Source organism: Hypanus sabinus, chromosome 7, assembly GCF_030144855.1.
Source record: "Hypanus sabinus isolate sHypSab1 chromosome 7, sHypSab1.hap1, whole genome shotgun sequence".
Taxonomy (NCBI): Eukaryota; Metazoa; Chordata; class Chondrichthyes; order Myliobatiformes; family Dasyatidae; genus Hypanus; species Hypanus sabinus.
The window spans coordinates 136,805,550-136,819,592 of record NC_082712.1 but is presented as its reverse complement, the minus strand read 5'-3'; the positions used below and the strand labels follow the sequence as shown (position 1 = coordinate 136,819,592).

The 14,043-nt window shown below is 39.2% G+C and overlaps 1 protein-coding gene across 1 annotated transcript in view; it reads left to right on the top strand.

The window, feature by feature from the left end:
- The window catches only part of LOC132397240 (uncharacterized), a 45,804-nt gene that overhangs the window by 25,415 nt on the left and 6,346 nt on the right, over nucleotides 1-14,043 (top strand). The window contains exons 7-9 of the mRNA XM_059975715.1: nucleotides 795-1,106; nucleotides 3,536-3,859; nucleotides 9,135-9,446. Of these exons, the coding sequence (XP_059831698.1) occupies nucleotides 795-1,106; nucleotides 3,536-3,859; nucleotides 9,135-9,446 (948 nt within the window). The remainder of the gene's footprint in view (nucleotides 1-794; nucleotides 1,107-3,535; nucleotides 3,860-9,134; nucleotides 9,447-14,043) is intronic.

Below are 14,043 nucleotides of genomic sequence, written 5' to 3'. Positions count from 1 at the left end.
TGGTCATTTGGATTCAGAATTTATGTGCCCCTTGGAGAGAGAGGGTAGTGGTAGACAGGACCTATTCTTGCTGGATGTCTGTGACTTGTATTCCTATGGATCCATACTGGGACCTCTGCTAGTTGCCAAATACATAAATAACCTGGATGAAAATATAGATGGGTGGGTTAGGAAGTTTGTAGATGATATGCAGATTGGCAGTGTTTTGGTCAAAGGATGCAGTGGGATATAGATCAGTTGTAGATGGGAGTTTATCTTCGGCCAAATATGAAGTGTTTCAATTTGAAAATTCAAATGCAAAGGGACGGGGCACTGTTAATAGCAAGACCCTTCTGGAGTGGTGCTGGAGGACTGGAAAATCATAAATGTTACTCCACACTTTAAAAAGGAGAGAGGTAAAACTGTGAAATTATAGGCCAGTAAGCCTGACTTCAGTGGTTGGCATGATGTTAGAATGGATTCATTTTGTTAGGCATTTGACTATGAAATTTGATTGGCTTAAGATTGTGGAGTGAAAGGCATGTTCCTATTCTGTACTGTTTATGGTTAGTATAGATTTATTTAATTACCTGAGTTTAATTTTCCCTAGTATCGTGAAGGGTTTGTACTTGAGTCTGCAGATTTCTCCAGCTATCTATAATAATTCAGTGATCTACTGAATGTGCTACAAAAGCCCCATCAAACTGAATATCAGTATCCTCTTTTTATTGATTCCATCTGAAGCTGGTTCTTAAACAAAACCTGTAGTTTGTCTCAATCTTTTACACTTTATTTTCCCTTTCTTTGCTGCTCAGCAATCCCAAAATGTGATGATATAAAAATCGATCCTGAAGTCCCAATTGTAGAAGAATTTGGTTTCGCATCATGCCGAATATATTCCTTTTTCCCAAAAAACGTCAAAGTTATCTGGAAAATGGATAATAATATACTGGAGGAAATGAATGCTGAACCTGAAGCTATCTTGGGAAAGGATGGTCGTTATAGCTACACAAGTCGTTTGAAATTTATTCCTGAAAGAGAAGATTTGGGGAGGTTATTAACGTGTGAATTCCAGCATGAAAGTATGACAGACACCAAGAAAACTAGCTGTAAATTGGTTAAATTGAGTGAGTAAATGTTTTATTTGTTAATACTTTTTATTTTGCAAAATTCCAATAGCCATTAGAAAACAAATGTATACACGCAAGAGCGTTTGTTAAGTTATTGTTTGGTGGTTTGGATAATTTATCAGGTTCAAACAGATGTGCATTCTAGTTCCAGCTTCATGGCTGGCCAAACTGGAATAGCTAACTTTGGACAGTTTAAGACTGGCCTCTTGTTACAGTATCAGAAAATGGTCTTTTCACTCGAAGTTTTTATTTTCACAACTTGAAATCTGGTCAGATATCTCAGTGAGTTTTTTTTTTGAAGAAAGCAGAAATGTATATGGATATGGATGCAATCTTTGAGGGACAAAATCTAATCCTGGGCAGGCTGCTCAGTTGTTGGCTGGAATAAGTTTGATAATTTGATGTTACTGTAGAGACAAAGTTGGAAAAGGTATATGAGGAATTTAACTCTTCAACTTTTAAAGCCATGCAAATTTTAAAAATCACAATTATAGAAATAAACATAATAAGGTGTAGAACTTCTGCATATTAGAATTGGGGCATCAGCCCAGTGGGCCTTTGCCATTGGTAACATACCATGTGAGTGCGTGCGCACGCGCACACACACACACACACACACACACACACACACACACACACACACACACACACACACACACACACACACACACACAGTCCACCACCACCACCACCGCCCCCACTAAATCTAAAATAGTAAATCCTTCCATTTTTTCCCCTCATTTTTATCTAGCTGATCTTCAACCCTATGGATCTATCAGCTTGTTAGGGTGGCTTATAAGTCTATTGACCGTAAATGCAACTTTTGTTCTGATTTATATCCAGTATCAATAAGACCATGTGAGTTGGGTGAAGACTTGTTTGCTTCTTGAATCTTCCCTGCTGGCTTTATTTATAACTTCCCTGTCTGAAGGTGCATAGTTTTAGGAGTGAATTTCTTTTCTGTGTGATTAGGGAAAGTCATATGATGAACAGTTGGTCCACTACCTGTATAGAGTGGTATAGTGCAAAATAATGGTAATCTGCAATGTGGTAAAATTTCATTGCTTCACAAACACGTTGGTTTGTTTGTTACAAATTTTCAAAATGTTTAGTTTGCAAAATTTCAGTAACCTTTGTAGAACACAAATTAGTTAACTTTGTTAATTTAATCATTGTTAGTGGAATGGGTAACCTACTAGATTGATGCGCAGATGCGTTCTGGATTCACTGCTGGCCAAACTGGAGGAAGAATGCTCAGAGTTCTCTGTTGGTTTTATCAAACATGAAATATGTTTGGAATGTGGTTCTGCTGAGAGTTTAAGAAGTTAGCTTTAGATTTAAATCTATCAATATTAAATACTTGAGCAGAGTTCTCTTCATTATCCTTGATCATATTGATACAGGTACAAGTAAATAGCATATTAAATCTATGATTTAAGTTGTATAGGCAGCAAGGGCCTTGATTCATAAGGTTTAGCATTATTTTGAGATTGTTCTGTTGAGACATGGTACACTTAAATTGGGTGAGCAAGCACTCTACTGGCAAATGAAATATATTTATTCTAATTAAAGGAGGAAGTGGGGAAAGGAAATATTTAGCACTGGGTGAAAGTTCAGGTCTGTAGAGCAGAATGAAAGTGTACAGAGTGGTATACAAAGGGACAAGGAGATTGTCAGAAGTTATTAGTTTTTTTTAACAGATCAGAGAATAAAAGCTAAGCTTTGCGATTGAGACATTGATCAGGGCAAACTATGAGAAGAGAGTTAGGATTGAAGTGGATAGAGAAACTACGCTGGCACCTTGCCTATGAGTCAATACATTCTCAAGGATGAGAATAAGTAGAATAATCATAGTTAAAATGGATTATTATAGGAATGTATATAGATGCATTATTAGCAGCTCCATTCTGTTGGGGACACAGAGAAAACCCCTGCACCCAACCTTCACGCACCCAATTTCTGCAGTGCTTGAAATCTGTTTGAGAAACTAGACTTTTGCAGCAGCTTTAAAATAGTTGAAGTGGTCTCATAGCCACCAAGAGAGAGACACCAAGGGAATGTGCAGTAGCTGTATGATTGTCTGGCACTGAATTATGTGGCTTAAGGTTGCATTCTGAATGTTATGGTCAGTAAGAGACATTTGCTGAGGAGAAGGGGCAGCTGCCTTATGGGGTATCATTGTGCATTCTGCATCTTCTGGTGGATGTGATGGAGCTGCCATGTTCCCCATCTCTTGTCTGGCTACAGACTCATCTCAGCCCAAAGGTTTCTCAGTAGTGCAAGTCCAATACTTTTCCATGCTGAAATGCTGATCTTGGTAGCTCAAATTCAAGATAATTGTGACTGTTTTCTTGTATAATTTTGTTTGGGTTATTTAAGTAGGTTGTAAAACCACTTTATTTAACAATTTATTTTGATATTTACAGTATCTTCTCCATTAATGGACAACATGACAGTTGAACCACAATACCCAGAGCCAGGAAAAGAAGCAACGTTCCTATGCATTGCTTATGGCTTCTTTCCGGAGAATGTCATGTTTATGTGGTTCAAAAATGATAAGAGGATTGACGATCATGAAATAACTTCTACCACCCCAGAGATAGATAAAAATACCGGCTTCTACTACAGTGAGAGTCGATATAAATACATAATTTCGGTAGAAGATCGGCAGATTGATTTCAAAGTTGAGGCTCTTCATTTTCCAACTTCTCACAGACCTACAAGGATTTTTCACACGTTGCATCTTGGAGGTATGAATTCAATGCATTTTTAATTTCTGCTTTTATACTATTTTAGGGAGCTACATATTTCTATAGCTATCAACATGACAAAATTTCACACGTTTAATACTGTACCACAAAATTGGTACACTGAAATGTGTGTGTGTTTTTTTAAAGACTGCAAATACACATATAGTAAATCATGCAATACAAACTTTATGGTAAAATTCCCTACTTGTCAGTCAAATTTTGGGAAAGAAATTGCATTTAAGCTATCAGAAATTAGAATTTATTTTTAAAAAAATGTTGTAATTAAGTACAACTAAAGAGAGATGCCCAGCTCCAGCTGACTGTTTGCTGTTTTGTTTGGAAATAACAACATTCAGCATACATTGTAAAAATGGAAAATGAAGAGTCACGGGCTAATTTGAAGACCACAAGTTTAGCCAGGCTGCTGCACACCCCTTTAGAATTACTAATGAGGCCCAGTATGATACCTTAGAGTTATTCTGGGGATTTGATTTGATTTCCACTGCACTCCAAATGGAACCCAGTTATGTAACTTAGAGGTTACTGGATTTCATGGCATCTTCCTGGGGAATTGCTTCACCTTGTTGCTAGATTCTTGTGGTGGAATTCAGTGTTGCTAGGATTCCCTGGTGCTATTTTGGGGAATAGATCTGCTTGTGTCACTGGTCTCTCCATGGAGTTTGAAGAGAGACTCAAGCCACTGCTTCAGATTCGCTAGCATTATTATAGGGGATTGCCACTTGAATCCTGAGTCAGATCCAACCTGCTTCAGGATCTGAGATCACATTCTTTTTAACGTGGGTTAAAGAACAGGTAAGGAACTTCTATCAGTGATTTAGTTTTTACGTTATTGGTTGGCATCCATCTGTCTTGAAGGACAAAGAGTGATAATGATCATCATCACAAGCCTAGGCAGAAGATATGGAGATCTGAGATGCCCAGTCATCAAGGTCCCTCTCTTGGCCTCACCAGTATAGTCCAAAGGAAAGTCTATGAAACAATATATTTGGCACAAGTATGGCTACAGGAGTGGCCGGATGAATGTTGAATATCAACCTGCCACCTTAAGGGCTCCACTCCAGAATTGCTGTCTGGGTTTACTCCCATAGCCTTTGTCTCTGCTGAGGCAGCCCACAAGGCAATAGGGCTATTTACCCATAGCTGGCGATCTGGTTCACGAGCACCAGGGCGTGTCCACATGCTGCTGTGACTGTGTGCTATGTGTGCAGGGACCAGAACTCCTCCCATCCTCTGTAGTTCAGCCTGAGTCCAAAAGGAGTTCAGTTTCCATGTGTTCCCAATGAGGAGGCACTACTTGGAGCCTGCTGTTGGAGATGCCATGTACTGGCAGGGAGAGGCTTACACATTTGGGTGTCCTTTTCGCAAGACTGCTAGCCAGTGGTGGAGGCTGAAAGTGAGAGTGACAGTACTACCACACTAGATGCATCACAACAACCATTTTGACAGTATTATTTTTTAATTATTATCCATTTAAAGCTTTAAACTGTTTTATGTTAATATTCTTGACATTGTATAATTAACTCTGGGCGTTAGAAACATTAAAAAGTTTTAAAAATTTTAATTTTTTCCTGCCTGTAAAAATTCTGCCTCCGTTTGTGCCTGTCATAGATGGTTGGTGTTGCTTTGGGTTTGGGACCTCATATAGTTACCGTTTGCTGCTGGACTATTGGATGTGGAGGTAAATTGGCCTTCTACATCTGGATAAAGTAAACAAATGTGTGGGACAAGTTCAAACCATGATACTGGGTATGAAGACATCTCTGCAATATCTGGCCCTTTTATATTACACAAAGAATATTACACAGTGATGAAAATAAGTATGCATCAGTGAGGTGAACTAAATTTTGTCATGTGACATTAAGTTAGATGTTTCAGATATCTAACCCAAGTTGAATCTCAATATTGAATTGTCCAACTTTAGTTAGCACACACAAGATGGTGGAGGAACTCAGCAGGCCAGGCAGAGTTTATGGAAAAGAGTAAACAGTCAATGGGACATCAGAACTGGAAAAAAGATGAGAAGTCAGAGCAAGAAGGTGGGGGGAGAGGAGGAAGAAGTACAAGGTGATAGGTGAAACTGAGAGAGGGGGAGAGGGTAAAGTAAAGAGTTGGGAAATTGATAAAAAAGATAAAGGGCTGGAGAAGGAGGAATCTGATAAAGAATAGAAGACCATGGAAAAATAGGGAAAGGGCAGGAGCACAGAGGGAGATGATGGGCAGGTAGAGATGAGGTGGGAGAGGGAAAAGGGATTGGGGAATGGTGAAGGGGGCAACTATCATAAGTTTGAGAAATCAATTTTCATGGCATCAGGTTGGAGGCTACCCAGACGGAATATAAGATGTTGCTCCTCCAGCCTGAGTGTGGTCTAATTCTGGCAGTAGAGGAGGCCATGGTCTGACATGTGTTACGTACCCCATAACTGGGCGTCAGACCAGCAGAGAGAGAAGAATCCATTGGAGTCTGGTGGTACTATATTCAAAAGTGTTTATTAGTAAAATAAGCAAAACAATACCAATGATGCAAATATACATATAACACAGGTTAGCAATAATAAACCTAGAAGTGTGGGAATAATAATAAACAAGCTCTATCGATGTCTAAGGGTAAATAAGTTGTCATAGAAAAGTATAAAGTTCAGTTCAGTTCACAAGTGCTGAAGTAGTTATGGTTGTGTTGTAATCATTGGAGGGAGGGAGAGAGAGAGAGAGAGAGAGAGAGAGAGAGAGAGCGAGATGGAACAGCTGCAGCAGGCAAACCTTCTATTGTTTTCTTAATCCGTCGTACCGTTGTGGTGGTCATTTAGCTTTGACCCCTCCATCCTTCAGCTAGACCGTTCTTCTGTGGTGGACTCGTCACTCTGGCATGAGTGAACAGACACACAAGTCCCCACCGGCCCTGCTGTTACACTGAGAGCTATATTGACCGATCTCCTGCTTCGGTCTCCGAAACCGCCACCTTTCTTGTGGGTTCACAACCCTCAGTCAGGGTCCACTGATGTGTCTGAATGGTGTCGCTCCAGACCTATCTTTTATCCCTACTAATGGGGTCTCAGCTATCCATCAACTCTGAATGACTGTGTCCATCAAATCAGGCCACTCCTGCAATCCCTTGAGGAATGTTAATGAGCAAAATAATGTCCTTGCAGCAAAAAGGTAAATAATCCAGGAAGAGTCACAATACAATAAATCAAGTCTCTCTCTCTCTTATCTGTCGCAGATGTTCTTACCTGTGTCTCGTCTCTCTCTCTCTCATGAGCAGCACAGCAACAGTAATAGTTCATGGTTCTCAGGGAGGGGGGTGGGTAACTCTGCACCCCATTGTCCATCAAGTCTGTTCATCACTCATAACACCCCCATCCCTCCAAGAATTTTCACCAAGGTGAAAATTAACTAATAAAGCATATTACAGAATTACAAAGTTTAACAGAATACAGAAGTGTTCTTAACTACAAGAATAATACAGATACACATTCAAATTAACATCTGGATAAACAATCAGCAATTACATTGTCACTCCCCTTTACATGTTGTATTTTAATATCAAATTCCTGTAACAACAGACTCCAACTTAATAATCTCCTATTTTTATTCTTCATGTTAGCCAAAAATACCTTAGCTTAGCTTAGGTGTATATTACAAAGTGTGAACCAATACATGTGTGATTATAATGTAGTACATTACAGAAGTTTGTGTGAATACTAATCTCTATTTTACTTTTAATCTTAACATTCAAACAGTCAATCTTCCATGGTGTTTTTATCTTTCACATGCTTTACCTAAAAAGTCAAATTCCTGCAAAACCAGATCCTGTTATTCAAAGTGGCATTTGGTCAACCTTTGCCTCTTTTCCACTTAGCTCTCACGTGGTTAGTTTGCTCACCAGTGTGGAATAGGCCTTCACAGACTCCTTTCCCATGAGCTAACTTATCACTAATGTTTTCCAAACTAAGCCCTTTGGTTGAACATCCACACCACTCATTAATTTTAAGCAGGTCATTAATTTTATTTTCAGTATCTTTAATTCTATTAGTTTCCAGCTTAACATCTGCAGGTGATCCCTCTTTGTCAAAACAATACTTCAAGTTCTGCCTCTCCAAATCACATCCTTGAACAACATCACCAAGATGTTTATCCTTAAATTCCAAAACAAACTGTAGTTGATTTGCAGGCACCTTGTTAACAAGCCATTGTACAGTTAACAGTCCCTTCACTTTTGTCAACAGTTCTGAAACCAAACCCGACTTTAAATTTTCTTTACTCAAAAGTTTAGGAACAATACTTTTCCCTTTTCCTTGAATAACTTTTAGAACACCGTCTAACACAAGAGACTGAGAATTCTCACTTTCTACCATTGCCAAGGTTAACCCTTTCTTCACTGAACCAAGGCCATCTGACCCAAAAGGACTGCATTCTTTTTAACTAAATCAGATCAGGTCTGTTCATCACTCATAACACATGTAGGTATGGAATGGGAAGTAGAATTGAAATGGGTGGCCACCAACTTTTGTTAACTTGTTTTTTTCTTTCTGTGTGTATCAGGACTTGCCATTTGTAGTTTCAATTCTGCTTCATCCTCTCACCCACCTCTTTCCTTTCTTTCGATTTCTCTCCTGGCCTGCTCAGCATGAAAACCAGATGAATCAACAGGACCAAGACTGCAAAATGTTGGCAATGTGTTACACCTGTATTCATTCAATAGTAATAACATTCCTTCCTCATCTCCTCTGCTGTTTAAACTAACATCCACTTTGTTTACTTCCTTGTTCTGATGAAGGCTCGTCCATCTGCAGCGTTAACCATTTTCTCTTTCTGCATATGCTGAGTGACAACTCAGTTCTTCCTGCAGTTCCATTCTTTTTTTCAGATTCCAACATTTGCATTTTTATTTGCTTTCCAAATAGTTCTTCGGTAAGTGGGAGCCATTTCTTGATTACTAGCTAATTAAGTAAGTACAATTTAGTAAGACTGAAACACATAGAAAAACTGTTGTGAAACATTTTTATATATTGTCAGTAGCTCTGTTTTAAATTTAGTCAGTTCCTTTGGGAACTTCAGATTAACAGCCCAAAAGTGTACATAAATCAGAAATATAATAGTGTTTTTCCGTCCCTGGAATTCTGGTAATTTTATTCTTCAACTAAATTTCATCTGATTACAATAGTATTTGTATGGGAGAAGGCAGGGTTGCTTAAATGAACTCTATAATATAGAGCAAAAGCAGTAAGTAAACAGTGTCTGCTTTTTCTTCAAATAGGAATTCCAAAGATTTCTGATGTCATTCTTGAGCCAGAAAATCCATTATATGGCCAGCCTCTTGTTCTTAAATGTAATGTAACCACTTGTTCTCACAATGCAATTTCCACCCAATGGCTAATGGATGAGGAACCCATCTTAAAAGGAATCAAAAATTCAAGCCCCACAATGGAAAAAGATGGATCTTATCATTTGTGCTCCTGTCTAGAGTTTATGCCAACAGCATTGCATTATAATAAGCAATTTGCCATTGTGGTGAAAAATGGACTTTCATCTGATGGTATTAAAAAGCAGTTTCGTTTACCGCTTCCAGGTAAGTTAAACTGGTGCAAAACCCATTAATTTTAACAAACTTATTAATTTTGTTAGCAAAAACTGAATTTATCAGAGTAAAACAAAACTACAAATTATTTTTGAATAACATAATTTGTTTTCATTTATTTGTTTCCTGCATAGGCCCAGGTGAGTTTATACAGGTGTCTTCCCCCCCCCCCCCCGCCCCCACAAAGGTAGAATGTTCGTGTGAAACCTTTCTTAAGCCGAAATGGCGTAAAGCAAAGAACATTAATTTATATGGGAAAAATTTTCGTAAAAGTGAAAATCCTCTTTGCGAAAACAGGTTACTAATGTAGGTCTTTTGTAAAAGCAAAGCAGCGTAAAGTGAACATTCATAAAGCAGGGGACATCTGTAAACCTTTACTTGAGTAAAAGTATTAATAGCAGAAAAGAAAGGACTTTGAATTGAAGTACAATGGAATCCAGTTAATTGGAACACATCAGACCAGTAAATTTTGGCCCAATTAAGTGGCTGCCCAATTAGCCCAAGTTTCATGGAAATAGTTAAAAAGATAGAAAACAAATTATGTATTTAAGTGAAATACAGAACAAATTAGAACACTATCAATACTACTACAGCACTATAAAACTGTATTAGTTCCTAATAGTTCATCCAGTGTACATTTCTGCTTCTTTTGATTGACGATAAATGAACAAAATCAGTGCAGACACCTAATGTAGACAATGGGCTGCCTATTGATGACTGCATCCACCAAATCTTCATTTTCATTATAGGAATTTCAATACCTTCAAATTATTTTTCATTCTTAACTTGGTTAAGTGGTGAAATCATTTCATTTTCACTCCTGGCTGTTTCTAGTATCTCCAAACCTGAATACTTGAAACCACAGCAAGCAACAGTTCTGAATTGCCTTCCTGCTTATTTCTCACCAATGATCAGTGACAAAAATCAGTGCTCTATAAACACAAGCACATGCAACTGATGCTACTTAAAAACAGCTCTCTCCAATGCATTTGACGCTAGTTAGAAACTTCGACAACAGTCTTCTGCCCCAAATAACTGGTGTAATGTCCCCGAATAAAGGATGAAGTTCCTGGCTTTTTTCTTGATGAGTTTTGTTCTTTGAGAGTGTCCAAAATAGTTGGAAGATTTGCAAATGTTGCACGAGTTGGGGGGCATGGTTTAAGCTAGAGTTGCGGAGGCCACAGAACAGTTCATAGAGTGGTTATGGAGAAAAATGTAAAACCTACACACAAAATTGGGAATCAAAAGTTTGAACGTGGTGGGACTGATGTTCTGATTTGCATATATTTCAATGCAATGGGGTATTGTAGAAAAGTGGATGAATTAGGGCATGGATCAGCACTTGGAATTATGACATTTTAGCTCTTAGTGAGACTGTTGCAGGAGGGGCAGGACTGGGAGGTCAATGTTCTGGAGTTAAGTTGGTTCAGATATGATAGAGCAGGAGGGATTAAAGGAGGGAGGAGTGTCATAGTGCTCAGACAGGAGATCTTGTTCAGTGAGGCTTTATGAGTAGAACTGAAGATTAAGAAAGGCATGAGCACATTATTGGGATTATATTATGGATCACCCAGCATTCCATAGGATTTAAGAGGAGCGAATTTGTGGAGAGATTGCAGACTTTTACAGGAAACATGAGGTGTAACAGGTGATTTTGACTTTCCATATATTGACTGGGACTCCCATACTGTAAAAGGGCTTGATGGGATAGAATTTGTCAAATGCGTTCAGGAAAGTTTCCTTAATTAGTACATAGAAGTCCCAGTGAGAGTATGTGCAATACTTGATATGCTATTAGGGAATGAGGCAGGGCAGGTGACAGAAGTCTGTGTGTGAGAACACTTTGCATCCAGTGACCACAGTGCCATTGCTTTCAAAGTAAATATGCAAAAAGATAGATCTGGTCCATAGGTTGAGATTCTAAATTGGAGAAAGGTCTATTCTGATGCTATCAGAAAGGATCTGGCAAATGTGAATTTTGTCAGACTGTTTTCTGACTGCGGTGTACTTGGTAAGTGGGAGACTTCCAAAAGTGAAATTTTGAAAGTACAGAGTTTGTATGTTCCTGTCAGAATAAAAGGCAAGGATAACAGGTTTAGTAACCCTAAGTTTTCGAAAGGTGTTGAGGTGCTGGTTATGACAAAAATGGAAGTGCATAGCAGGTATGTTATAGACAGGCAGGAGCAAAGGAGATTCTTGAGGAGTAGGAGAAATGCAAGAGAACACTTAAGAAGAAAATCAGGAGGAAGGCATGAGGTTGCTCTAGCAGACAAGGTGAAGGAGAATCCTAAGGTCTTCTCAGATATATTAAAACCAAAAGGACAGCGAAGGACCAACATTGGTCCTCTGCAAGATGAGAGTGGTAACCTGTAAGTGAAACCAAAATAAATGGGGGAGATCTTGAATAGATTTTGCTTTTACATTTGTATTTAATTGGAAGACGGACACAAACTATAGATGTGATGCAAAGCAGCAGCGAGGTCATGGACCCTACACAGGTTACAGAGGAAGACGTATTTGCTATCTTGAGGCAAGTTAGGATGGATAAATCCCCAGGGCCTAACAAGGTATTCCCCTGGACCCTGTGGGAGGCTAGAGCAGAAATTGTAGGGACCCTAGGAGAGAGATTTAAAACATCTTTAGGTACTGATGAGGTTCCAGAGAATTGGAGGATAGTTAATGTTGTTCCACAGTTTAAGAAAAGCTCTAAGAATACACCACAAAATTATAGGCCGGTGAGCTCAATATCAGTAGTGGGAATGTTATTGGAAGGTGGTCTAAAGGTCCGGATATATAAGTATTTAGATAGATGGGGATTGATTAGGGATAGTCAACGTGGCTTTGTACATGGTAGGTCATGTCTAACCAGTTTTATAGTTTTTCAAGGAAAAGTTGATTAAGGCAAGGCAGTGGATGTTGTCCACATGGACTTTAGTGAGGCATTTGTCAAAGTGCTGCATGGGAAGTTGGCCAAAAAGGCTCAGTCACTTGGCATTCATGATGAGGTAGTAAATGGTTGCTTCTCTGACTGGAGGTCTATGACTAGTAGTGTGCCACAGGGATTAGTGCTGGATCTATTGTTTGTTATCTACATCAATGACCTGTATAATAATGTGGTAAACTAGATCAGCAATTTTGCCGATGACACCATGATTAAGGGGTGTAGTAGACAGCAAGGAAGACTATCAAAGCAGGCAGTGGGATCTGGACGAGCTGCCAAATGGAATTTAATGCAGACAAGTGTGAGTTGTTGGACTTTGGGAGCATCAGCCTGGGTAAGTCTTACATGATGAGCAGTAGGGCCCTGAAGAGTGTAGTAGAGCAGAGGAATCTGGGAATACAGATTCCTTAATCCCTGCAAATAGTATCACATCTAGATAGAGTCTTAAAGAAAGCTTTTGGAAAATTGGCCTTCATTAATCAATGTATTGAGTATAGTAATTGAGATATTATGTTGAAATTGTATAAGATGCTTGTGAGGTCTAATTTGGAGTATTGTGTGCAGTTTTGGTCACCTACCTAGAGGAAAGATGCAAATAAGATTGAAAGAGTGCAAAGAAAATTTACGACAATGCTGCCAGGACTTGAGGACCTGAGTTATAGAAGGTTAAATAGGTTAATACTTTATTCCCTCGAACATAGAAGATTGAGGGGAGATTTGATAGAGATACAGAAAAATTATGAGTAGTATTGGTAGTGTAAATACAAGCAGGCTTTTTCCAGTGAGGTTAGGTGAGACTAGAACTAGAGGTAATTGGTTAAGGGTGAAAGGTGAAATTTTTAAGGGGAACACAAGGGGAAGCTTCACTGAGAGGGTGGTGCGAATGTGGAATGAGCTGTCAGCACAAGTAGTGGATGCAGGTCTGATTTCAACATTTGGATAGGTATGTGGATGGGAGAGGTATGGAGGGTTATGGTACAGGTGCAGGTCGATTGGACTAAGCAGATCAATGGACTAGCATGGCCTAGATGAGCCGAAGGCCCTGGTTCTATGCTGTAGTGTTCTATGACTCTGTGACTCTAAATGGCTGCTCCGATTATCCGATAACTCAATTAACCAATTCAAGTCAAGTCACTTTTATTGTCATTTCGACTATAACTGCTGGTACAGTACATAGTAAAAATGAGACAACTTTTTTCAGGACCATGGTGTTACATGACACAGTACAAAAAACTAGACTACAGACCTACACAGGACTGCATAAAGTGCACAAAAACAGTGCAGGCATTACAATAAATAATAAACAGAACAATAGGGCAAGGTGTCAGTCCAGGCTCTGGGTATTGAGGAGTCTGATAGCTTGGGGGAAGAAACTGTTACATAGTCTGGTCGTGAGAGCCCGAATGCTTTGGAGGCTTTTCCCAGACGGCAGGAGGGAGAAGAGATTGTATGAGGGGTGCATGGGGTCCTTCATAATGCTGTTTCCTTTGCGGATGCAGCGTGTAGTGTAAATGTCCGTGATGATGGGAAGAGAGACCCTGATGATCTTCTCAGCAGATCTCACTATGTGCTGCAGGGTCTTGCGATCCGAGATTATGCAATTTCCGAACAAGGCAGTGATACAGTTGCTCAGGATGCTCTCAGTAC